Raw genomic sequence first — 27,767 nt, forward strand, 5'->3', positions numbered from 1 at the left:
AAAACATGCAGTACCTTTCCCATACCTTGCACTCCAATTTCCATTATTTTGCACTCTTTTACCCTAGAAAGGACATGTCATTAATGGCCAATTAAAAATAATTAAAGGACTTAAGTGCATAATTAATCATTCAGGGGTGTGTCCCAGAGAATCAGAATCGGTACTTATGTAGTATCTGGACGCCCGATTATCGCATCGCATCCGTCCAAATCGCATGCGATGCGATGGACCCGATTTTCCATAGGATTCTATGGGAAAAAGGGTCCTTTTCATTTCCCCACTATCCAACTACGAATGGAGTTGGATATAAACCTGTGGCAAGCGCAGCGAGCCACCGAGCCCGAAGCGTGGCGAGCGCAGCGAGCCCCGCGAGGGGACGCGGATTTGTTAAAAAGTATTCCGCATCCCCTCGCGGGGCTCGCTGCACTCGCCATAGGTTTATATCCAACTCCATGCATAGTTGGATAGTGGGGAAATGAAAAGGACCCTTTTTCCCAGAGAATCCTATGTTAAAATGGTCCATTTTAACATTGAATCCTATGGAAAAACCGGGTCCATCGCATCGTGTCGCATGCGATATGATGCGATGGACCCGATTTTTTAATCGGGCGTCCAGATACTACATAAGTACTTCAGAACCAAATCCCAAAAATTTTTACTTAAAATACAGTAGCTATTTTTTCTCCAACTTTTCACCTACTCAGAGATAGATAATTAGAATTTGCAGGAAAATTACCACAAATCTGTTTCATGGACAATTGAAAAAGGCACTTTTTGCAATTCATGGTAAATTTATGGTTTCTAATGTGAAAATGGGGCTAATTGAATTATCCCTTAGAAGTGGTGTAGTAATTCTGGGTACATTGAGTGTGGTGCATACGGGCCCCTAAGTCCTCCGGGGGCCCACATCACACCTGCTGCACCCATTTTTTAAATACCTACCCCGGGAGACCAGCAACGGCAGTAGCAGCGCTGCCTAAATCGCCAGAAGAACTGTACATGCGCAGTGGAGTCTGAGCGATCTAGTGCTCCGATTCCACAATGCTGCTGTTGCGAAAGTCATCAGAAAAATGGCTGGTGTGCCATTTTTCTGGAGATCTGTGCATGTGCAATAGGGTCTGAGCACTCTAGTACTCAGACCCTACTTCGCTGAGCTACTTGTGGCTGGAGGAGTGGGCCCGGCCAGAAGAGGTTGCACATGGGGCTCCTCCTCTCTTAAAAAGCCCCTGTCCTCTAGTCTCCCAACAGTGGTTCTCAGCTCCAGGCTTCAAGTAGCAGGTCATGTTTTCCTGGATATCTTTATTCATGTATGTGTGAGTTGTTTTATTTTACTGGGTCAGTAATTATCACAACTGTTTCCACAAACAGAAAACAAGAAATTAGGACCTCTTGGGGGTACTTGAGGACTGGAGTAAAGAACTATCTCCCTAGAAATGAACATGTGAGCATGTATCGCCCCTGTGCTTTATACAGAACAACATTTTTTAATAATGTCACATACTGTAATGTGTCAGAAATTAATTATTAACTGAAGTCTTTTCACCATACCCTTGTGCTGATTGGCTGTTTCCATATCTGTTGCAGGTAAAGCAAAGATTAAGTTTTATTTGTATTAGAAAATGAATTTGTTTCTTGCTACATGATTGATGGCTCAGCACACATTCACCTGGTACCAAGAAGTGCAATTATTTGTATTAAGCAAACCCATTATCAGATTGGGTGGAGTCGGTACATTCCCATCATATGTTGAAACTACAGTAACTCTGGTTTCATTCTGTCTCCTTGCTCTATCTCGTCTAGTAACGTGCTGTACGAGACAACCTGCATAACCATGTTTTGTGGAAACTATGTAAGTTGCATTATTTTGTTGATACAATTCATGCTTTGAATCTGTATATATCTTATATCTGTATTTGTGTTTATCTATATAGAAAATAGCTAGTCTTCTACTGAATATATATATATATATATATATATATATATATATATATATATATATATATATATATATAGACTTCTTGGGGTGGACACAGCACTCCAGACACGTAGATCTTCAAACGTATAAAGTTTTATTCAAGATGGCCATATATATATATGGCTTTTTGCACATACAGGGCCTAATTCAAACTAGATCGCACTGCAAATTTGTCCTCAAAATGGGCGAAACCATGTGCACTGCAGGTGGGGCAGATGTAACTGCAGAGAGAGTTCGATTTGGAGTGGGTGTGTTGAATCTGAAATCTAAATTGCAGTGTATTAATAACTGTATTAATAAAACAGTATTTACCCTGTACAGAAACAAAATAAATCACACAAATCTCTCTCTGCACATGTTACATCTACCCCACCTGCAGTGCACATGGTTTTACCCATTTTGAGATCAAATCTGCTCTGCGATCAGGACTGAATTAGGCCCACAGTACATGTACAGTAGTATAACAATTCCACTTGGAATATGCCAGATACTGATCAATTTGTTTAATTTAGAATAAAAATCACTGTGGTTTTTCAATCAATGAAAAAGTAGGAAGCATTGAAACATAACTGAAATATATTCTTAAAACCAAATTATTTTTTGTACAATATTCAACATACTGTACTGTACAATATTTTAGATTCTGGGCCTGTAACTGTTCCTTTTCAAATGTAGAAAATAATGAGCATGGATTTTCTTTTCATATATAACAATTATGAATGTAACAGTGAAGCTTCTATGTTACACCATATGCATGTCTCTAACATGAATGGATGTATGTAAGAGCAAATGTGATATCTGATCAACGGACCTCATTTTAATCAGCGAGTTCTAGGGAACAAAATAAATTGGATTCAGTGTAAATTTTTAATTTCTACAACAAAAATTTTAATGATTTGACAATGTCATTGTAATAAGTGATAGATTAATTTTTAACGTCTGCCTACAGGGGAGATGCACTAGGCCTTGGAGAGTGATAAAGTAGACAGAGATAAAGTACCAGCTGATCTGGTACTAACTGCCATGTTACAGTGGGCTTGGCTTGAAAAATGACAGAATCGGATTGTTTTGCAGTTTATCTCTCTCCATTGCATCACTCTGCAAGTGACAAACAATGTAAAAATAAATATCTGATGTTAATCTTTTTAATATTGGCAGTCAATTTAGACTTTGTAAAATGCAGGCAATGAACGCTTTGTAGAGGCTGATTCTGGAAGCAGTGACAAGCTAAAAAAATAAAAATGGAACAGAGCACCTGGGCAAACCATGTTGCAATATAAGGGGGGGGGGCAAAAACATCTTATATTTTATGTTTGTGTATTCAGATGAGGCCGCTCTCCCTGTTACCGCAATGATGCAAGGTGTGCAGTGCACACAGGCCCCATTGGCCAGGGGAGCGCACAACGCATAACATGCACCTCTAGTTACATAATTATTCCAAGAAACTACAAAGGCAACAGCTATGGGAGCCATTGCACCCTGGCCCAGCTGGCCCAGCCCTAAGGCCCCTAAAATCATGGCTCCTGGGGCATCTGCCCAGTGGTCCTACTTGTTAAGATGGCCCTGCCCAGTTTTGACTTCGTTATTGGCAGCACAGATGGTGTAATGGTTAGCATTACTGCCTCACAGCACTGAGGTCAAAGGTACAACCCCCGGCATGGCCCTAGCTGTGTGTAGTTTGTATATTCTCCACATGATTGTGTGAGTTTCCTCCGGTTTCCTCCCACAATCTACTGGTAGGTTAATTGGCTCCCAACAAAAATTGACCATAGCATGAATGAGTGCGCATATACATGGTGTAGGGTATATAGATTGTTACATTCATGTAAATGTTCAAATGTTCTCTGTAAAGTGCTGCGCATTATGTGTACCCTATATAGGGTTACCACTTCATCCCTTTAATTCCAGACACATATTAATTACACAGGTTCTGTGGCTGGCTGACTTCAAGACTCCATTTCAGTTAGTTTTAATCAGCCACAGAACCTGTGTAATTAATATGTGTCCGGAATTAAAGGGATGAGCTGGTAACCCTAACGCTATATAAATAACTGCTAATGATAATAATTTCTATAGTACCAAACCACACAAATGTGTGTGTGTGTGTGTGTGTGTGTGTGTGTGTGTGTGTGTATATTCAGTCAAAATCAGTACAGCTATTTTAAAATGTTATATATTCCATAATATGGCTAGTAAAGCCAGCAGGATAATCATGTTTAAAGTCTATTGGGATTTTATATCAGAAACTGTTTCTATGTTGTAGGTTTTTTATTCTTAGTCAGGGAAAGTGATCATGCCTGAATTTTGTAATTAAAATCTTTAATGCAAAACGGTTTACTTAATTTCAGGCTTCTATGCACAGAAGTTGTATTTAGGCTTATGCAGTTGTGTGTTGGAGGAACGAGGAGACTATAATGTAAAGATCTGTGTTTAATTCACATATCTTTACATGTAGGAAATATTTTCTGCTACAGGTAAAAAAAAGCACTGTCAACCATATTTGTAGTGTAGTGCAAGCTAAATTCACTTACACAGGGTCAGTGACAGAAGATATGCTGCAAGTTACTACAAATGACATGTGGTATACATTCACTAATGGAACAATCAGTGGCGTAGCTAAGTTTTGGGCGCCCCCCCGCCGTTAGGGGGGGTGCCCCCCCACCGCCGCCACCCCGCCAAGCACCCACAGCTCCCCCGCCCATGCAAAACCCCCAATCCCCCGCAGCCTTACCTATCGCGCTGGTCCCGGCGGCTCTGTTCTTCTGCTGAGGACCACCACAAAATGGCCACCCCCATACAGCAGACAGTTTCAGAGAACTGTGTGCTATATGGGGGCGGCCATTTTGGGGGGGGGGGTAACTATAGCACCACAGCCCCCGGTGCTATAGTTACTGCGGTGCTATAGTTACGCCGCTGGGAACAATTATGATTATACACTTGCTTGCAGCTTGAAACACCCCCCCCCCCCATTGGGTCACGGGTGGCCCCAATGGGCTCTTGTGAGCATAGGCCTTGCTCCTTTTTTGTCACTACAAATGTGTCCACATACACACAGGGCTGCCAAGAACAGATGTTAAAAATAATAGTGTTGTTCTCTAAATGCAATTGTATACCAAGTCCATTGCAACATCCTAAGGCCCCCATACACTATGCAATTTGAGCCCGATTTCACCTGATTCCAGTGGATCGGGCTGAGAAATTTGCCCAAATCTTGTGTGTATGTCATCCGATCAGTCTCGTGCACATTGAATCAGAGTCGGAGGTCGGACAGGCTGCACATAAGAGAATTTATGTGCAGCTCACCTATGGCCGGTTCCTACAATAGACAATTACAGATAGAGCACCTCCCAGCCAGCCTAAGGAATCGCCATATTACCTGAGATGGTGCAGGCTGTCAGTCAGGTGCTCTATCTAATGGAGGCCCACGAGCATCTCACACGCTCCCGTATCCCCTTCATCATGGCAGCAGGGAGCGGATTCCCTGCCCGTCTCCTTTCAGGGAAATGGGCAGGGTTAGTGGGGGCTGCGGGCGGCGACAGGGGAGCAGTGGGGAGCCGGCGGAGGCGGGCTCAGACAGAACAGGTCGCGCATGCATCTCGTTTGCGCGCGTGCCCCCTTCTGGCAGATGGCACACAGCAGCAATTGGTGATTCTATCGCCAGGAGTAGCAATGAGAGCTGCTCCATCTGTATGTAGTTTTAACATAGGCATTTATGGTGGGAACCGGACATAGACGCATATTTTCCCCACAGTGTCTAGTCATTAGGTCGACCCCAAATGGTGGAAATGCAATAGGATCTAAAGGTCAACAGGCAGATGTCCAGGCTCATCCTGCTGTCTGTTTATGGCAAATACAACTCATTTGTTGCTAATAGTGTGCCTGCGAATATTTGTGGGCCAGTGGGTATGCACAAGCATACAATCTATAGGTGGAAAATGCATTGAAGGACAGGTGTTATCTTTTGCACGAAGGTCTAGCCAGATTGCAAAGGACTGTATGATATTGTCAAACAGCAATGTTGGCCAGGGGTCAGGAGGATGTGAAATGACAAAATATGTGAGAATGTGTGGACTGTAAAAAGAGCAGAAGCATAGGGTATGATTGCGTATGAATGTTATGTGGGTGGTTCGGTTCCATAACTTGATAAGTTTGCCTGAAGAGGTGAGCTGTCAGTGAAAACTTGCAGGTTTAGAAACTAAAGAAGATTCTAATTGTGAGTGTGAGGGCATTCCACAGAGTGGGTGCAGTTTGAAATAGGTCCTGCAATTGCGAATGGGAGCGAATAATGTGTGTGTATAGGACACAGATCTTATGCAGTGGATGATATTTTTAGATAAGAGAAGATGGGCAGAATTTAATGCCACCGAGTTTAGCGGCAGTGCGAGATGTCCGCCGAACTCGGATGTTTTTTTAAAATTAAAAGTATATTAAATATGGTAGAAAACAGGTAACCAGAAGAGAAACTGATAGAGCTGATCAGCAGATGATGAACATTTAGCAAGGAAGATTAGCTTTGAAGCTGCATTAAAAAATACATAAACATAAATAAGTAGATGTGAGCACTACAGCCAAATTCTATCATTTCTTTAAAGCACCATTGAAAGATATGGTTGTCCATTGGTATTTAGTTATTCTGAACGAAGGGCCTGATTCTGGTTCACTTGCAAAAGCAAATTCTGTCTCTAATGGACAAAACCATGTGCACTGCAGGAGAGGCAGATGTATCATGTGCAGAGAGTTAGATTAGGGTGTTATTTTGTTTCTGTTTAGGGTAAATACTGGCTGCTTTATTTTTACACTGCAATATAGATATCAGTTTGAAGAACGAACCTCACTGGAATCTTACTCTCTCTGCACGTGTTACATCTGCCCCACCTGCAGTGCACATGGTTTTATCCATATACAGGATTTGCTTTTGCAAGTGAACCAGAATCAGGCCCCAAATGTATAGTGACAGGAAAATGGAAGCAGTGTTACAATATTTGTGGATATCAAGGGTAACAACTCCTGCCTCCCTCTCCAATCCATCCTTCCCAAAGGAGTCCCACAGAGGTTTGACACTGGACCTCTTCTTTTTTACTCTGGAAAGTTCCTTCCTCTGTATACTCATGTTCTTTTGGCTTTCAGTGTCACCTTTATGCCGATGGCACCAAACTCTACCTCTCTTCTCCTGGTCTCTCCACCTTTCTCCTCTCTTGTGTGCGCAGTTGTCTCTTGCTCCATCTGGATGTCTTAATGCTTTATCAAACTCAATATAGCCAACACTGAACCCATTGTCTTCCCTTTGTCTAGAGTCTTCCCTCCTGATCTCTCCATCATGGTTTTATCACTATTGGTTTGTCCCAGCTTCGCTGGCTGGGTGTCACCGTGGCTCCTTAGCCTCCCATATTATCCTTTGCCAATTTTGATGCTTCTAGCTCTGCTAGACGCATCAAAAACTCCTCTACCAGGATGCTTCTAAAATTACTGTATTATCCACTCACTTATCATTGCATTACCACAACCTTCTAATTACAGGTCTTTCCCTCTCCCATCTCACTCTAATCTATTTTTTAATGCTATAACTAGACTTATCTTACTATCTCACTGCTCCACTTTTGCCTCTCACCACTGCCAAACATTACATTGGCTTCCTGTTCCCCTACAAAATACACTTTAAACACTTCAACCTCATGTCTAAGGCCCTCTCTGACTGCATTGCTACCTACATCTCAAACCTAATCTCCATGCATGCTCCTTTACAACCATGCACTCCTTGCATCACGTATCTGTCTGCCCCCTTCCCTTGAAATGTGAGCTCTAATGAACATTACTTACAACTCTTGATAACCAACTTCACTTGCACCTGTTAGGGGGCCAGTAGTGTACTTACTGGACAGAAGGAGAGAGGTAAAGCCACTCATTCTGCACAATCCGTAAGCATGGTTGCACCTCCAGTAGCAGCGCCGGGGCTGCACAGCTGATGGACTTGCAATGGTTGTGATTACTGTGCCACATACGTCAGCCATGCACCACCGGTGCCCCTACTGCAGGCTCAACCACGGTTCTGGATTCTGAAGAACAAGCAGCTTTGCCTCCCTCAAGCCCCCCCCCACCTCCCCCCATAAGTACACTGCCTGGTCCCAAACCAGGCGCTGCAGTCGTGATTTGAAATAAAAAAATGAAGAAAATAAATTATTATTAAAAACTTTACATTTTATAGTTAAAGGGTCCAGCCATGTCTGTCCTTCTATGACCCCTCTCATCTTTTCATCTGTGGCCCCATCAGTCCATCTGTCTATACCCCCCTCCCATCCATCCATCTATAACTTCTCCTCTTCAACTCTCCATACCACCTCTCCTACCCCTGTTCATCTACGCCTCCTCCCATCCATCTGTTCTGTGCTGAGTAGCACTTGTTGCTATAGAAATGTAAAAATAATAATATGTATTAAGCCCATTTTTTATTGAATCATGTGATTTAACAACAGCCTAATTTTAATCTCCTGCAAAATGCTAATTAGCGATGAACACTGGAGCCCTCATTTACCAATCTCCACAAAAGGGTAAAAGATGGTGTTAGTCACTTTGTGCCTTTCTGTCCTCACAAGATATTCTTTATATATTGCCCCAAATATACATTCCTTATTGCAGCCCTGTACCAGGGTGACAGTGCATGCTGTGCCAGCCACATCCACTAAATCTGTGATACCCTGATATCACATGTATGGAATTGTGCTTCCACCAATGGGAAGTAGAGCGAGCACTGCACAGAGCATCCTAAGGCTGCTACAGGCAGCTCCATATGCTGCAAGGTACCTGCACAGAGCATTTCTTGGATGCCCTCGGCAGCTCTGCTGTTACAAAACTGGCTACATGGTGCCATTCAATGCTCCCCGCTAACCATATGCAGATGCTCTGGGTCAGCAATGGTGCCACCACCAGGGCACTTCACCCAGTGCAGTGCTCGCATACCTCTAGTTATAATATTGCAGTAATTGCAATAAGGAATGATATTTTCGGTATTGTACATCATTTTTTTTCTTTTAACTAGGCCGTAATAAACTAACTAACCCTGTAGGTTCAAATGTGCAAAAGCGCTAGATGCCTCTTAGAATTAGCTGTTATTTGTGTAGTGCTGTATACTTATCACTGCTACTAGGATAAGAAATTTAAATATATATATATATATATACTAGGTGATTCATCGCGCCCTACGGGCGCTCTTCACACCGTCGTAAGGGGCTGCGCCCCCTTAATTTGTGAACGTTTGTATATGAGAAATATGGTTAGAATTGTATGAAAGATGCCCTGTATTGCAACTTAGGTGTCCGCGAATCGCGGGAGGGGGGGTCGCGGAGGGTGCCGCGAATTGCAGGAGGGGGGGTCGCGGGGGGTGCCGCGAATTGCAGGAGGGGGGGTTGTGGGGGGGTGGATGCTGCGAATCGCGGGAGGGGAGGGATTGCAGAGAATCGCGGGAGGGGGGTCGCGGGGTGGGTTGCCGCAAATCGCGGGAGGGGGGTTACGGGGGCGGGGGTTGCGGCGAATCATGGTAGGGGGGGTCGCGGGGGGGTGTGCCGTGAATCACGGGAGGGGGGTCATGGGGTGGGGTGCCGAGAATCGCGGGGGGGTGTGTGTGTGCCGTGAATCGCGGGAGTGGGGGTTGCGGGGGGGATGGGGGGGGGTGTGACGCGAATCGCCACAAGAAAAAAGCAACACAGAAAGGTCAACACATGTAAATGTTGACATAAGTGTGGCACTTCATTGGTGTCCATGTCGACACATGAGAATGAATATGAAAACATTCAAAAAATGAAAAAAAACTTCAAAAACTCATGTCAACCTTTTTCATTGTCGACCATAGCCATGTCAGTGTTTTCCATGTGCAATTTAATTCTGGAGCTGCCGCGAATCGCGGGGGGGTGCCGCGAATTGCGGGAGGGGGGGTAGCGGGGGTGGGTGCCGCGAATGGCGGGAGGGGGGGTTACGGGGCGGGGGTTGCGGCGAATCATGGGAGGGGGGGTCGCGGGGGTGTGCCGTGAATCATGGGAGGGGGGGTCACGGGGTGGGGTGCCGAGAATCGCGGGGGCGGTGTGTGTGTGTGCCGTGAATCGCGGGAGTGGGGGTTGTGGGGGGGGGGGGTGTGACGCAAATCGCCACAAGAAAAAATGAACACAGAAAGGTCAACACATGTAAATGTTGACATAAGTGTGCCACTTCATTGGTGTCCATGTTGACACATGACAATGAATATGAAAACATTCAAAAAATTAAATAAATCTTCAAAAACTCATGTCAACCTTTTTCATTGTCGACCACAGCCGTGCCAGTGTTTTGCATGTGCCATTTAATCCTGGGGCTGCCGCGAATCGCGGGAGAGCGGGGTTCCGGTGGGGGGTTGCCGCGAATTGCGGGAGGGGGGGGGTCGCGGGGGGTGTGACGCGAATCGCCACAAGAAAAAAATCAACACAGAAAGGTCAACACATGTAAATGTTGACATAAGTGTGGCACTTCATTGGTGTCCATGTCGACACATGAGAATGAATATGAAAATATTCAAAAAATGACAAAAAAAACTTCAAAAACTCATGTCAACCTTTTTCATTGTCGACCATAGCCATGTCAGTGTTTTCCATGTGCAATTTAATTCTGGAGCTGCCGCGAATCACGGGGGGGTGCCGCGAATTGCGGGAGGGGGGGGTCGCGGGGGTGGGTGCCGCGAATCGCAGGAGGGCGGGGTTCACAGGGGTTCCGGTGGGGGGTTGCCGCGAATTGCGGGAGGTCACGGGGGTGCCGCGAATCGCGGGAGGGGGGGTTGCGGGGGGGTGTGACGCGAATCGCCACAAGAAAAAAATCAACACAGAAAGGTCAACACATGTAAATGTTGACATAAGTGTGCCACTTCATTGGTGTCCATGTCGACACATGACAATGAATATGAAAAAATTAAAAAAATTAAAAATAAATCTTCCAAAACTCATGTCAACCCTTTTCATTGTCGACCATAGCCATGTCAGTGTTTTGCATGTGCCATTTAATCCTGGGGCTGCTGCGAATTGCGGGGGGGGGTGCCGCGAATCGCGGGAGGGGGGTCGAAGGGGGGGTGCCGCCAATCGTGCAAGGGGGGTCGCGGGGGGGTTCTTTTTGCCGCGAATCGCGGGAGGGAGGTCGCGGGGGGGTGTTTTTTCCGCAAATCGGGGGGGGGGTCACGGGGGAGGGTTTGCCGCGATTCGCGGGAGGGGGGGGTCGCGGGGTGGTGGTTATGCCGAATTGCGGGAGGGGTCGTGGGGGGGTTCTTTTTGCAGCGAATCGCGGGAGGGGGGGTCGCGGGGGTGTTTTTGCTGCGAATCGCGGTAGGGGGGGTCGCGGGTGTTTTTGCCGCGAATCGCGGGAGGGGGGGCGGCGCGGGGGGGGAGGTTTTGCCGCAAATCGCGGGAGGGGGGCGCTCACCTGGTGGCTGTGGAGTAGCAGTGCTGGGCAACATGGGAAGGCAGTGGGTGTCTGGCACTGTCTGTGGGCTCACTGGGCTGGTTCTCTGTCACATACCTCCCAACAACATGACCCTCTCCAGGAGGGACACAAAGCTCTGTTTCTAGACTTCCCCTTAATGTATGATTGCCATCACCTGTTTTAAACAGGTTAATTTCTCAGAAAGGTGTTCAGCACAGATGAAGGCAATCACACATTAAGAGGAAAGTCCAGGAACAGAGCGTTATAGACACAGACACCCACTTTGAGTGACAGATGTAGCCAAATATATAGGAGATATATATATATATATATATATATATATATATATATATATATATATATATATATATATATATATATGAAAATACAGCTCAAATAGTCTATTCAACTTACAATGGTCTAATCTCTCTGTCACTATATTCAGCAGGTTCAGGTTCAGGGAACCATATTCCCAAACCCAAACAGTGATCCGATGATGGATGCACAAATGATTGGAGGGGCACTTCAAGGATTTGGTCAGTATTCTACATACATATTTTTATGTTGCATATAAACTATACTGTAGAAACTCGGTCCTAGCGGTTAATGTAATAAACTGCAATAAACAACAAATCAATAACTTAATTGTATACAAAAGATGTTGTCCCCCCTATAACATGTTTACTGCAATCAATAAGAAAGAAACCCACGGTTTTTCCTACATCCTTGTGCAGTAGGTGTCTGTGTATTAGTATGTTTAATAATAGAAAAACCCGTGATGATGGTGCCATATACAGTACAGTAGGTCACAGCAACCCCATCATACCCAAATATAATGGCATAAGGGACATGCTATTACTTGGAGGACCACAGTCCACCTGTAAATTTAATAAAATGCAGAAAAAGTCACACACACTGTGATAAAGTATGTTATCACATGCTTTATCACAGTGTGTGATAAAGTATTACTCAATTCCAGTATTCTCCAAATGGTTCACATAGGCATCCCTGGGCCATGCTAGACATCCAGAACCCACCTCATCCAACCTAGCATCCATCGCTAAGTACTGTGGGAGAGTGCAATCAATCATACACACTGAGGGCGGGATGTACCAAGCAACTGCAGTACAGCCCATCACACATCGCAATTCTACTAATCACATATGTATTAACATATGCTATTAGTATTCCAAAGGGCAGGTCTTCGATAAGAGCTGGAAACAACGTGCTACCTGGGTAGCTGATTGGGCGCTAACAGGGGGTGATCTGACAAGCAGCTACTTAAGGGATGGAGTAGATCCCTATATGTATATGGGAAAAAGAAGAAACAACTGTTTTTCTTCTTTTCTTCAACCAGATCTGCCCTTTGTGAAGCAGCCAGCGGGGGGATGAACGGGTTTCTGCGGCTCTCCCTCCTCCTGCTGTCCAACATCGCTCCAGAGTGTACCCAGCTTTAAGAGGCACTTTGTCCAATGATGCAGGACTCGATCGGCACATGTGCAGAATGGGTCCTGCTCATGCTTAGTTTAGCAAACATTGGTGATGTTAACCATTGGTGTGTGTGTCTCTGAATTTGCCTCCTCTCTGCAATAACTGGAGATTGTACATGCAAACACATTACATCAAATCTCTGGAAAGTCATATAAATCTCAGCTGAGCCATCAAATAGGCTATATACAGATGTGTCCTCGTACAGCATTGCTGTAGTCCAGTTGGGCGTCTTTTTTGACAAAGATGTTTCATGCACCAGGAGACTGTGCTGATTAGTTTAACAGACTACACCAGTGGTTCCCAAACTGTGTGCCGTGGCACCCTGGGGTAGCTGGTCCAGGACCAATTCAACTTTTTATGTCCATTAGAATAGTCAAATTGTGGACAAACAGAATGGAATTCTGACCATTACCACATAACTGATCCTAAAGATGAGATACACAATTTATTTAACTTAATATTTGTTTCTGACTTTCTCAACGAGAAACCTTTAGCCTAAAGGTGCCATAGAAAAAATTTTCTGACCCTCCCAAAATGGCTGCCTCTTATAGAGTTAAACAGCCAACTCTGAATGAGACCCTCACAGTAATGCTGTAAGTCACAGGTTCTCAAACTCGGTCGTCAGGACCCCACACAGTGCATGTTTTGCAGGCCTCCTTACAGAATCTCAAGTGAAATAATAGCTCCACCTGTGGATCTTTTAAAATGTGTCATTGAGTAAGGAATGCACCTTCCGAGTGACCTGGAAAATGTGAGCTGAGGTCCAAGTTTGAGACCCCCTGCTATAAGTGCAAGAAAATAATCTGTGTTGCTTTAAGGATTGATAACATAATCAACTTATAAGTAATAACATCTTTTTAAAATTTATATTTGTTCATATTAGATTCTACTTCTCTACTTAAGCACATATTATGAATTAATTTAAATGAGTCTTTTTTCTAGTTGTCTTCGTTACTTGAGCTATACTTTCTGATAACTGATCATTTTAAGCACTTTAACAACTGTTTCACAGCACAGAATCTACCAGGAATTTAATGGAGTTTAATTACTATGTACTGTATGCTAAAGGCAAAAATGTTGCTCTTCCGAGATACATTCAGTTTATAGTTTAAATGATGCAGCTACATTGAATTTTAATCAGGTATATATGAATGCTAGGCAGAGTTATAGGCAATTATGAATTTAGACATCTCATTAGCAATTTATTCTCAGTACAGATCAAAAGTTGTAAGATGAAAATTAAGCAGCTATTCTTTATGCAAAGATTAATGTGTAGTATCTACAGAGTAAACTTAATTTATAGAAGCACAATCCAATGTCTCCACTTCATAAAATATACTGCGTGCACAGTGCACTATATAATATCTGTAAATGGCAAAGTAGAATCATTTTGTTACTGATTTCCTACATAAAATATTTTGTGCTTAATTATGCATTTAAAATGTTTAATATGTGCAAATCCAAATACTAGTTTGTTGTGTTACTTTTGTAAACCACAAATAACATTTTATGGGTTTAAGATGCATTTAGTTAGTGGCTAACATTTCAAATGGTTTTCAGAGGCACTGTGCTACTGAACTAGTGTGTCTAAGCACTTATCTGTCAGAGTTTTGGCACTACAATTCTCAACATGTAATATTTAATTCATTTAATTAAAACTGTGTTGTTTTTTTTTACATTGTCATTTTTCCTGAATTCCTGAATTACAGTATGCAAGAGGAAGGTGTATCAAACCTTGAAGAGAAATACAGTACTAACGTACTAACAAGTCAGCATCTAACTTCCATTTTACATGCTGGGTTTAAAATATTACAGTTAGAAACTGTTTGGTACTTTATCTCTCTTCAGGGCTTGATACTACTCCTTCAAAGAACTGTATTTTTTAAATAAAAACTTTATTGAAAATAATTATTTGTTTACAAAGCAAATAGTTGCTATGTATATACATATATATATATATATATATATATATATATATATATATATACACATACTAGTAAGCCCTCTTGAAGCAAATGCTTCAAAATCCAGTCTGCTATCCTGTGATTGCCTCTGCATTTGAGCATGTGTGAGAGAGAAAGAGATGTAGTTTCACTAGATGCCAACAGGTGGAAGTGTTTTGGAGACACAGAAACGGACACTAGACATATATATAGATGTCACTTGGTGTTTGGACACAGGAGAGCACACACCTAAAGGAGCTGATAAGGTCACTTGTTGGATCGAATCCCCTTTTTTTGTTTTGATTGGATCTAATTCTTACTTTAATCACAAGGGGACCATTACTCACTTTGGAGTTCACCCCTATGTTTTCTACATGTGTAAATACATCATCAAATTAAAGTATTGTAGATTACAGCATATCTATTAAAGGTATATATGGAGTCATAAGAAAAATAAGGCACCGATTAAACACGGGTAGCCCTAAAGTACCAACTACAGTAAAAGGAATTAAGGCCCCTATTTGGACCAGTCACAATTGAAAGTTCAGTACAGCTTTGTGATCAAAAAAAGATCCTTAAAGATCTATTGTTTATAAAAAAAAACTGATGAAGTCTCATAAAGAGACGAAACGTGTCGGGTTTCTATTGTGAGCCATAATCTAAAGAAATGCTGATACAAGATTCAATCTCAAGACAAAGTTTAATTTGTTTTAAATGTTTTAAATAAATGTTTTTTATTTGAAAAATGCTTATGTCGATTATGGTCTTATAAAGTTAAGGAAAGACAGGAATCACCTAGTAAATTGTATAAGGGCGCTATATAACACTATTGTCTGTGATATTGGTGTTGGGGTGCCTCTAGTAGGGGATTCAGTGTTATCAAGTGACCGACCTAGTGTAGCGCAAATTCTAGAGATATTGTACGTTATATATATATATATATATATATATATGTAAATCAGGCAACAGGCATCACTCAGAGTCTTGAAGTAAATAAAGTGCTTTATTGCATATCAGGTGACCTACACCAGTGTTTCGAGCCCAGTGCTCATCCTCAGGGTACAACCAAGCAATGACACAGAGTCAAATTTAAAGCACCCTGCTACCATCCCCCGCCTCCACACAGCTGAATCATCAAAATCATACTCACATGAGAACGGTCAGCGTGAAGCCAGAGCAGCGTGTAGCCGGATCGCCTCAGAGCCTCAGCGCACTTCCGGGTTACGTCATAGAGACGTCCCACTACCGGTGGAACGCAGATCTGGCGTCCTGGCAATCCCAACTTCTGCCCCTTGAACCGCATCACGCCTCCATCTCAGGGAGCTGTCAGTGATATAAGAAATATGGCTTTTAACCAAGAGCAGGCTAAAGCATAATACATTTATATGTGCATGTGAAATAAACAATATAATAACAAAACCACACACATAAAGAAAAATACAAAAATATATATATATATATATATATATATATATCAGAGGTGAAGAACGGGCACTCAGGGACCCTCAATGATGGGTATGGGTGAAGTGAGGACAGGTTTATTCCAAGTCTGTCAACGTTTTGCAAGATCACCCCCGTCATCAGGGCATATACAGTGAATACAGTGTAAAACAACAGTGTACAATATAAAGGCTCGCGAGCCCAGCGAGGGGCAACGGAACGCGTCCTCCCAACCTTTTCAAACCCCCACTATCCATGTCGGCGTGAAGTTGATTTTGATTTTATATAGTATGTCGAGCGCAGCGAGCCACCGAGCCCGATGCGCCACTTCCTAGATCAAGGAAAGGTCTTACAAATAATATTTAAGATGGTATATATGGTGCCCATCAGGATATAAGGATAGAGGATATAAGAAAATAAAGAAGTTATCAGTCCATTGCACCTGTATTCAATCGCATAACTATAGCACCACAGATACCGCGGTGGCGGGGAGGCGCTGAGAAAGTCTCAGCGCTGGGGGTCTGCGGGGCTATGGTTACGCTGCTGCAGTGTCTGTGGCCAGGACTCACTGTTACTTGTCTGTGCCAGCTGTGTGGTCCCCGATCTCCTCGTCACCTGCTGCAGTGAAAATTGACCCTCCCAAAATGGCTGCCCACATACATAAGACAGTTTTTCAGGATGCTAGATGAGGTGGCGGCGGCCTCCTCTAGCATCCTTAAAAACGGTCTGCTATAAGAGGCAGCCATTTTGGGAGGGTCAGAAGAAGAGGCGCACCGGACCACGGCGCAGATCAGCCCAGGAATGCGGCGGTGGCGGCAAGCAGCATGCTGAGGGGTAAGGAGGGGGAGGTTAACTTTACTCAGGGGGGGGGAGATCTGCCAAAATCGGTGGGGGGCACATTTTTATTAGTAACGCAGACTGCCTGTATTTTCCTGGGTACTAGCTACATAGTAGAAAACAAAATATACCATTGTCAGCCCTTAAAGTAACAGTACTAATGCAAATCTATATGTATTTAGTTAAATTAAATGTAAGGCATTGATTCATATTGTGATGAAAGCATGTAAGTGTGTATATTATTGCCAAGAGTCCTTACACTCACATCTTTACTTCAGACTGAATGCTGAAATTGAATTAAAATCACGTACAGCCATCTCTTAGGGAATAAAGCTAAAATATAACAAAAATTTTAGTTTTGTAAACCACATCCAAATAAACCTTAACAGGATGGCTGGACAGCAGCCAAGACAACAAGCAAGATTTGGAAACTAACTAGAAAAGTCAGTGCTCAGTTAAATCTTTATTTTCTAGGTTCACAGCTGCAAGACAAGATAAATTCCTTAAATGAACAAGAATTTTTTTTTTTTTAAATGAACATCCATGCTATTCTGCAATCCCGTATGTATGAGGTTTTAGGTAATATTTTGATTAAAACATTTAATATTACTGCTCAATGCCAAGAGCTTTTTTAATGAGTACCTAAACTCAGATCTATGATTCACCTGAGGCCTTACAAAATGGATTCTGATAAACCTGGAATGTGTTGCAAGAGAAGTGAGCTCTGGCACCTGATAAATCCATGCTCTGCCCAAGATCTGCTTGGACCTTCTGCAGCTAAAATTTACTTAAGATATATTTACTAGAAATATAGCAAAGCCCTAGAAGCATCTAGAGAACTCTGATACCCCTGTTACACTACCATAAATATCAAGGGTTATTACACATTAACAGCAAACCGGGATATTGTGTAGTGTAAAAGCACCCGTTGAAATTACCAGGGTCAAGTTACCCAACATTACAACCTAGGTAGCAAGCAGGGTTGAACATGGATTTAACTCAATTTATGGTGTAGTGTAAACAGTTAATCTGGGTCGATGTAACCTGGGACCTGTTTACAGCAATGGAACAGTTGGCGCTTGGAGATGATGTCATCCCCAAGCACCACATTGGAACCCACCTCCGGTGATGTCACCCACCTGGCATTATGCCAGTATCAAAGGGGTCTTAAGCCAGGTCACACTTGGGTTGGAGGCGAGTACAAATCCCAGGTGCAACCCAGTTTAGTAGTGTAAAAGGGGTGTTCATTGTTATTTAGTGATCAAGATGGGTTAGGTCACACACAAAAAGCAGATTCCGACACAGTGAATAGCCTACAATGACATTGGTGTATGTTTGGAGCCCTCAAAAGCTAAAATGTATGCACTCAATCAAAGATAATATCTTAAGAGGGCAAAATCCTATCTATATCATGATGCTCTTATGAGAAACGTTGGTGGAAAGGATCAGGACTGATCACCAAACTGATCACTGTCTCACCAAAATTGTATATAGCAGCAGTAAATATCTGTATTGCAGATATAGCTTCTGTGAGGAGAGACTTTTAGTTAAGAAAGAATTTAAGATGTGTACAGTATATGCACTTTGTGATACAGTGATGTGACTGAAATACTGTAGTTACGCATTGTCTGGTAGTTACACACTACATATATAAACACCTGTCTACAAAATATTAAGGCTCCGCTGACTTTGCATTTGTTATTCCTTCCATAAAATTAGTCTCTGCTGGGTCGTAGCAAGTCTGTAAATCAGTTGATTAATTTGTACCATGGTAGCTTAAACACTGAGATCAGTTCACTGGGTGTAAAGTACAACTGTTACAGGGCTTATGAAATATTTATTGTCAATTTTGAGAGTTTTATTATGACCTAGGCCAGTAGAAACAAAATAAAACTTGAGATGGTGGTAATTACTTTGCAAACCTTCCCTTAATTTCTTATCTAGAGTAGGTTACATCCATTATTTTAAATACCAAGGATAAATTGAGAGGTTAGTTAATACATGTGCTTTGTGTTCTTTATCACCAGGTTGTGACAAGGACGTCTTGATAAATATCCTTACTCAACGCTGCAATGCACAAAGAATTATGATTGCTGAAGCCTATGGGAGTTTGTTTGGCAGGGTATAAAATATTTAAGTGCATTTTATATTGCTGTATATAAGAATTATGTCTTATTTGCTATTAGGGTACTAATAATCTTGTTATTAAAAAATATTGCTATATATACAGGAAAAGTATTGCTATTCTGATAAAGAAATTAGACTAAAAGTGTTATTGTGCTTTTTTGTATTATTAAAATCAATCTTTTCTATAGTAGATTAAATAGCAAGCTCAGCCAAGGTAACAATGACTACTTAACTCTATATATAGATAGGAGTACATTTTTATCAGTTCAGTGAACTTGGATATGGAAGAGCTATTAAAAATTGCTGGCATAAAGCCCCATACACACTAGGCAATATTGTGAACAATATCGCGCAGAAAGGGCTTTCTGTGAACAAGATCGCCTAGAGTGCACACTCAATATCATTACCAATGTGCGCTCCTGCACATCATTACCGACCTCCTCCCATGTCTGAACAAGGGAGTCCTCATTAATGACAGTCATGCTGCAGCATGAGCATCACCCCCCACTCCCCAACATCACTACCTTTTTCCCCAGCACCCCGCCGCCACCAATATTGGCATCGACGGGACTCATTTACAGTGTATTGAGCTTAAGTCTAAAACTATACATTTATTAACAGTTTCTTATATAGTGCATACATATTCCGCAGCGCTTTACAGAGTATAGTTGAACATTCACATCAGTCCTTGCCCCAGTGGAGCTTACAATCTATATAGAAAGGCACTACCACAACAATACTGGCTGCAGGGTGCCGGTCCTTCCATACTACGAGCCAGAAGAAAGTACTGCTAGGCAGTACTTTCCTGTGAGGGTGCCATTGACAATGCCTTGCACTCTGTCTGGTGGAAATGCTCACACACCATTACAGGGCTACAATGACACAACTGCAATAGCAATTACTGTAAGATTGTGTTGATTTGATATGCTCTGTGGTTTGGATGATGTCGAAATCTGGGTGAAAAAACTTCCAGCTGGAACATAATGCAGCCAGATGTAGAATACTCATATCACAGACAATTTTCTGGCACTCCCAGAAAATGAAAGCTTACCAACCCCAAAGAGCGGTGTCAATCACACTGGGCCTTATTTTGGTTCATTCTTTCTGACAAAATCCTTCTTAGATGGACAAAACCATGTGCACTGCAGGGGGGGCAGATGTAACATGTGCAGAGATAATTAGATTTGGGTGAGTAATTTTGTTTCTGTGCAGGGAAAATACTGACTGCTTTATTTTTACACTGCAATATAGATCTCACTTTGAAGTAAAACCCCACCCAAATTTAATTCTCTCTGCACAAGTAACACCTGCCCCACCTGCAGTGCACATGGTTTTGCCCATCTAAGAAGGATTTTGTCAGAAAGAATGAACCAAAATAAGGCCCACTGAGAGCAGCCAGTGCAGGCTACACAGAGTACCATGTGTATGCGCAGTCATTCGATAATCACTCTTGCTGCAATTTCGCAGTCCAGCAATTGGGTCTGAATCAGGCCCAATGATCACTTTTATGCACAACATATATATTTACATAAATCTTATTAACCTCAAATACATGAATATTTATAGAACTGTTATGGTAAATTAGAATTCTGGGTACTGTTTACCTAGCACGGCGCCCATCGCGTTGATCGCATGTACATCGCATGCCATTATAGTGGCATGCGATGCCTGCAATGCGATGGGTGCGATTGTAGTGATTTTACATAAAATAATGTTAAATTACCTTCCAATCAACCAGATCAACCCAATGGCCCCGATTTTACATATGGAACAATGTTAAATTCCCTTCCAATCAACCAGATCAACCCAATGGACACGATTTTACATAGGGAACAATGTTAAATAGCCCCCAGACCACAAATTGAATAGAATAACCACCCTGAATGGTGAAATGCCCCCCCCCCCCCCCATTGTTAATGTCACCCCACGGTCAATGTCATCCCGAAGCGTGGCGAGCGAAGCGAGCCCGCGAGGGGCAGCGGTACGCGTCCTCCGACCTTTTCATACCCCCACTATCCATGTCGGCGTGGAGTTAAGTATAGAAAGTGTGGCGAGCGCAGTGAGCCACCGAGCCCGAAGCGTGGCGAGCGGACGCAGATACCTTCACAGGTATCCGCGTCCCCTCATGGGCTTCACAGGTATCCGCGTCCCCTCGCGGGGCTCGCTTCACTCACCACGCTTCGGGCTCGGTGGCTCTCTGCGCTCGCCACACTTTCTATTCTCAACTCCACGCCGACAAGGATAGTGGGGGTATGAAAAGGTCGGAGGACGCGTACCGCCGCCCCTCGCGGGCTCGCTGCGCTCGCCACGCTTCGGGATGACGTTGACCGCGGGGTGACGTTAACAATGGGGGGGGGGGGCATTTCACACTTCAGGGATATTTATTCAATTCAATTTGTGGTCTGGGGGCTATTTAACATTGTTCCCTATGTAAAATCGTGTCCATTGGGTTGATCTGGTTGATTGGAAGGGAATTTAACATTGTTCCCTATGTAAAATCGGGTCCATTGGGTTGATCTGGTTGATTGGCAGGGAATTTAACATTGTTCCCTATGTAAAATCGGGTCCATTGGGTTGATCTGGTTGATTGGAAGGTAATTTAACATTACAAACACATAAGATGCATGCGATGCCTGCAATTTGCGGCAAGATACCCGCGATATAGATCGTGGGCGCCGTTCTAGGTAAACAATACCGAATTCTGATTATTTCCTAATTGTCTTTCTTAAAGAATTTGATTGAAGACTTGAGAGAAAATCTTGATGGCCATTTCGAGCAAGTTATGGTGGGTTTGATGTACTCGTTTCCGGCTTACGATGCCCATGAGCTCTATCATGCCATGAAGGTAATAATCACTTTACTTTATTATCTTTTCTTCCTGTGGGGAATGCCTGGATCTGCAGGGAAAGATGGAGACAACATCTAGCTTATGGTGAGAGAAGCCGCGAGTGTTGGGAATGTTACCTGTTGCGTAACGGCTATGTGCTTCTATGCATCTTCTTGTGCACTAAACATTACTGAAATAATAATATTTATCTCAAAATATAATTGTGTAGACTGAGAAATAAATATCAAAATCTGTCAATTTAGGCAGTTTCATAAAGGGGTGTAAAACCTCCATACAGGGAGGGATTAAGTAAGACCAGGGGTGGCATAGAATGCAGAGTAGTTTCCAGTTGACCAGAAACTCCCTTTCCCGACAGCATGGCCAGCAGCCACTACAGTAAGTTGCTTACCGTGACCCTTGGGTCTGCATATGTCTGAAGTACTATATTACATAAACTACACTTTGTTTAGGGCAGACATTGACTTATTATATGATAAACCACTCTGATACCAAACTTTTGGAATCCTCCACCCCCCGTTCCAGAAATGTTGCCCCTGAGTGGAGGATCTCATATCAGTTGATGTTCTAAGCTTTGCTCCCAACAACTGTAATACAATATTACAGGTACTCAGGAGGCCTTGGTAATCTCTATGCTTTCAATGGGAAGTGTTTTACATTATCCAGGTACCTTTTTAAAGCAAAAGCGGTAGGCACATTTCTACCAAAGTAAAAACTTTGTAATGTATATTGTAAAAGTGACTTATTATAACAGAGATTTTGCTTAGTCTAAATGGGGCCAGGGGAAATAATGATTCAAGCAATCCGGCATTTCCTTTTAGGTAGGTACAAGGGTTGAACCTGGGACCTACTCTGGTAGCGGTACATTGTAAATTGGTAAGCTGGGTCGGTGTGACCTGGGACCCATTTACTGCATAGGAAGAACTTGCGCTAGAATATGATCTTATGATCTTATGATGGTCGTAATGTTGGATCCCAGCTGGTGACATTGGTCGCATTGCTGGGATCACAGCTACATGCAGGGGTGTCTTTTCTACTGAGAAATCTTCCTCCAGTTCCCTCATCAAAAAAATAAAATAATTATTGGCTTTGAATTACCACCCATCTCTGTATCACCCCCAAAGACCACTTAAATGGAGGTGTGAGCTGTCAACTATAAAAATGACATGACAAATTTTATGTTAAGACAAAAGGTTCAGTGTGAACAGGGTCAACCTGGCAATTTCCCTGGTTTCAAAATGTAGTGTGAAAGGCAATCTCATGAGTATTTGCTGTGTTGAAATTCTTGGGTCATACAGTATATGTGATAGGGGTAAGGGACATAAAAAATATGTAATGATAAAATAAGTAGGCAAAAATTGAGCTGCTGTCATTGGTAATAAATCAATACATTGAAAAGACTGCAGGAGTTGTTTATCACAACCTATTTTGCAGCAGCGTTTATCTTCCTGCTATAGTTAAATAATTTAAAGAAGTACTATACAACTGTTTTCTGCATCAGCATAAAAAATCCATAAGGCATAATCAAATTTTCTGGCATTCATTTTTAATGACCACTACTGTCCATATTTAAAAAATAATGTTGTGCAAACATAAACAAAAATAATAATTATCAATTTATTTAATTCCCCAAAAAATGGCTACAGTAAAGATTAAAATATTGATTTGGAAGTCCTACACATTATTTTGCTATTAACTGTGGACAGATGAAGACTGTTCAGAGTTAAATAAATAGAACATCTCTTTTTAAATAAATATTGAATGCATTTAAATGTACAGATGAGTAAATTCTGGTGAATGACATCCGATTGGATCCGATGAGTGGTCCCGTGCACATCAGATCGGAGGTCGGACAGGATGCACATAAGATAAATCTTATGTGCAGCCTTCAGTTTATAGGAGGCTGCTGAATCAGCGGTCGCCCAGCCTTTTTCAATAGGATTTTTCTGCTGCAAATTGCCTGCAGCTCCCTGGGTTTACAAGTACTAAATCACATGCGATTTATCACATATAAAAAAAATGGCACTTCAAGTGCCAAATCATAAGTGAGCTCTTTACACAAGTATATCCAGCAAACAATTTAGATAATATAACATGTGGCTGCCACCAAACTAAAGGCCTAATTCAGTATGGAACGCTACAGTAGGTAAAGAAACAGCAGTTGCCTGAGATCAAAAAGTTGCCATCCAGACAGAAAGAGTCATCTCTCCTTGCAAAATTGCGATGCATTTGCATATCCATTTGGAAAAACTGAACCTTCTAAAAGTTTTTTCCATCTGAGTAAGTCTAGGGCTTCTAGTAATCTACTTAAAAACCAGGCTGGAAGTGGTCATTGCTGACGTCATTGACTCACCCCAGAAACGCCTGGGCACACATGCATTTTCACAAACACACCCAGAAAACACCATGTTTATGGCCATAAAAGCTGTCTTCCTGTATATCAAACTGCCACTGCGGATTTTTATTCACTAATTGCAGCCGTGGCGCTGTGTAATGTGACTGCTGAGAACATGCGGTCAGGGCCAGCAACACCACTAGGCAGCTTTAGGCAGTTGCCTATGGTGCCGTGACTAGAGGGCAGACTTCCACCGGCCCTGCATGCAGTCGTTCTATAACCGAACAAACTACGAATTCTCTCATTGGCAATCCTTGCAGAATTGGGCCATAAATCGAATAATTGTGAAAATTCAATCACTTTGACTAAAATGGAGACTGACACATCCCTGCTGTCCCTCCAGTGGTGGTACAGTGCTGCTTTCTATAAAGTAAATGATGAGATTACTGATTTTTACTGGTTAGCACTGTTTTGGATGTGCATAGTAATTTAAACTTTTCATCGGTTGATATTTAAGGTTGCTAGAGGGGCTTACTCATGTGAAGGACAACAAAAAAAAATATTAGCCAGTTGCTGTATTAGACTAAGTGGGTAATTCAATCTCAGGTCACGACTGTCGATCTGTCCCAACAGCCGTGAACCTGGCCCATTATTGTTTTGCTTGACAGCATATCGCCAGGTGGGATTCAATGTCAATCGAAAAGGGGGTGTGTCCACATAAACGGCCATGGATTGTCGAGATTCGGGCGTGATCTGTCATGATCACGCGCGAATCAATGTCGGGTCAATTCTGTCGATCTGCCTCTTCAATGCTGTCAGACTAGACAGCATTGAATAGGCGCCCGCCGCTATTTCCCCCCGTCGGAAATAGCGGCTGGGATTAAATACCCTCCAAATGTAACTGGGAAAAGTGAAAAAGTCATGCAACCATTATACAGCTGACATCCATTCATGTGCTGTACTGCTATGCAAAGCTGTTTCATGTACTTCTCTAGGCCAAGGTATCGCATGCTAGCCTCATATGCGATACTCAGCCAACTCACCCGTCAGCTCCCCAGTGGCTGAATTGCATGCACTACAAAATATATGTATTGCATCTGATCCCATTTGCTGCCTCGGGTCCAATAAATCCTTGCTCCAACAGTGACAGTTAGTGGAATCGTAATTAAATACGATTTGACACTTTTCACAAGATTTATGGACTCAATGCATCAAAATTGTGTAGAAAGGTCCAAATTGTACTGGGGTATGGGCACTTTAAGGTGCTTTCCCATATGCATAAAATATACCATAAACATTTTATTATTCTATAAATATATATTTTTTTCATATGTTATTATTAGAGGTGAGCATGCAAACATAGTATAGCATGATACTATCAACTAATACCTATTTTCTTTTTATACTGCTTTTTCACATTACACTCCTGTTCACAGGGAGCCGGTACAGATGAAAACTGCCTAATTGATATTTTAGCATCAAGAACTAGCTCAGACATATTTCAACTGAAGGAGGTCTATTTAATGCGTAAGTACTAGATTCCAACATAAGTACAGTACATACCAATTTACTGTATGTTTGGCGTGCAGGAGTGGTCACAAACCATTCACATCACAGCACTATAAACTTAAAGTATCAGAATTGTTATCATTGTAGCCATTGTACACAATTCTCATGAGAAAATAAATTAAGTAAACTGTGTCCACCAACACATATGTTCAGTCATGTGTTGGTGGACACACTAAGGTTCGTATACACTACGTAATATTTTAAACCATATCACTCATTTTGCCCATTTGAGCGATATGTGCCTCTCTGTCCAGCAAGCATTTTTTCAAGTTGAAGGCCTCGTTAATGGTCTTTGACACTCCACCCAGCACAAAATAAAAAAATGAAAACATCTCTTGAAGGCCAACCTGATATCATGTTAAATTATCCCATTTATATATTATTATTTTATCATTTAGAAATGTAATATTTTATCATATTTTAATCATTTGCATTTTTGCATTACTCCTGTAAACTACTGCTCTATTCTGCTGTATTAATCACTATGGGCAGTGACGTAACTACTGTAAGGCAGCCCCAGCAGCCGCTTGGGGGAGCAAGCAGCAGCAGGGTCTGTGTGGGCACCGGCACCCGCTCGACGCACTGACATGCTGCTGCCTGCCACTGCCCACTGATTGAGCACTGGACGACTGAGATGACAAATTCCCCCACTGATTCAATTGACTGTACACAGAGCGGGCTATTGGCTACTGTGTACAGGATGGGCGGGCGGATGGGCGTGCTAGGACGGCCTTGGATGTGTCAGAGCCAAGAAAAGCACCAGTGTCTGCTGGTCTCTCTTCCTCTCTCCTGCTTCAGCTTCTCTGTTATGAGTGTGATGTGATCACATCACACGCTGGGGAAACATGCTGGAGAGGACCCTGGAGGGGGGGACGCCACACACGTTTTGGCAGGGGGGAGCAAAATTTGTAGTTACGCCACTGACTATGGGGTCTATTACTAACATTATTTTACCATCACAAAAATGCATTAAAGGTCTTTTGGAGCAGTTTTCCTGAAAAACTGCTCCAAACCCTTTCATTCACTTTATTTATTCTTTAATAAGCAGATCCAATTTCCCATACTCACAGTATAACGGAAAATGCGATCTGGCTAAGTTTTTATAAAATAAAAAAATGTGAATTTTTTTTACTGTGAGCCATGTGATAATAATGCCAGCTTCAGCTGACCAAACACAGGGCTTAAGTGTGAATCCCATACCCCTGCACAACCATCTCTGCCCCTAGGCAGAGGAAGCAGTATAGGTACAATTTACACACAAGCTGATCACTGTGCAATATGAAAAAAGTGAACAGGGTCCAGTGATCGGTGCTTTGGTGAGGGCAGCCAGTCTCCCCGGCTTCCTGCTGCTCTGTGACCCCCAGTCCATTGAAGTGATGCTGTAAAATGGCAGCTCATTTTACTGCAATGGGGGTCACAGGAAGTCATAAAGACCAGCAGCATTGCAGGAGGCAATCACTGGGTTATGAGTGTGATCAGCGGTGGGCATTCATAGTGTGTGTTGTTGTAACAGAGCTGGGGGCCGGTAGCAATGTCACCTGAATGTATTTTTGGAGCAGTTTTCGTGATCACAGGGCTCACTGTCGGATCCTAGAACATTTGCTGAGAAAGGAAATGTGCTGGGATCTGGCCAGTGTTATTAGCGATATGTTTCTGATGAACACACAAGCTGATCACTGTAGAAAATAAAGAATTCATACTCTCCTGCACTGCATGACCCCGGATGCAATAAAGTGATGCTGCAAAGCGACAACCCACTTTACAGCACCAGGGGCT

The 27,767-nt window shown here is 42.6% G+C and overlaps 1 protein-coding gene across 2 annotated transcripts in view; it reads left to right on the top strand.

Annotated features, from left to right (window-relative positions):
- Window positions 1-1,197: 1,197 nt before the first annotated feature.
- ANXA10 (annexin A10) overlaps window positions 1,198-27,767 on the top strand; it is a 70,346-nt gene continuing 43,776 nt past the window's right edge. Inside the window, exons 1-6 of one of the 2 annotated variants that reach the window (XM_083157066.1) lie at window positions 1,198-1,307; window positions 1,801-1,849; window positions 11,850-11,940; window positions 19,143-19,237; window positions 21,974-22,087; window positions 25,859-25,949. In XM_083157066.1, the coding sequence (XP_083013192.1) occupies window positions 1,282-1,307; window positions 1,801-1,849; window positions 11,850-11,940; window positions 19,143-19,237; window positions 21,974-22,087; window positions 25,859-25,949 (466 nt within the window). In that variant the 5' untranslated portion in view covers window positions 1,198-1,281. Of the gene's footprint in view, window positions 1,585-1,800; window positions 1,850-11,849; window positions 11,941-19,142; window positions 19,238-21,973; window positions 22,088-25,858; window positions 25,950-27,767 lie in introns of both variants that reach the window. The other variant, XM_083157073.1, reaches the window with a different exon arrangement.

Source organism: Crinia signifera, chromosome 1, assembly GCF_055691185.1.
Source record: "Crinia signifera chromosome 1, ASM5569118v1, whole genome shotgun sequence".
Taxonomy (NCBI): Eukaryota; Metazoa; Chordata; class Amphibia; order Anura; family Myobatrachidae; genus Crinia; species Crinia signifera.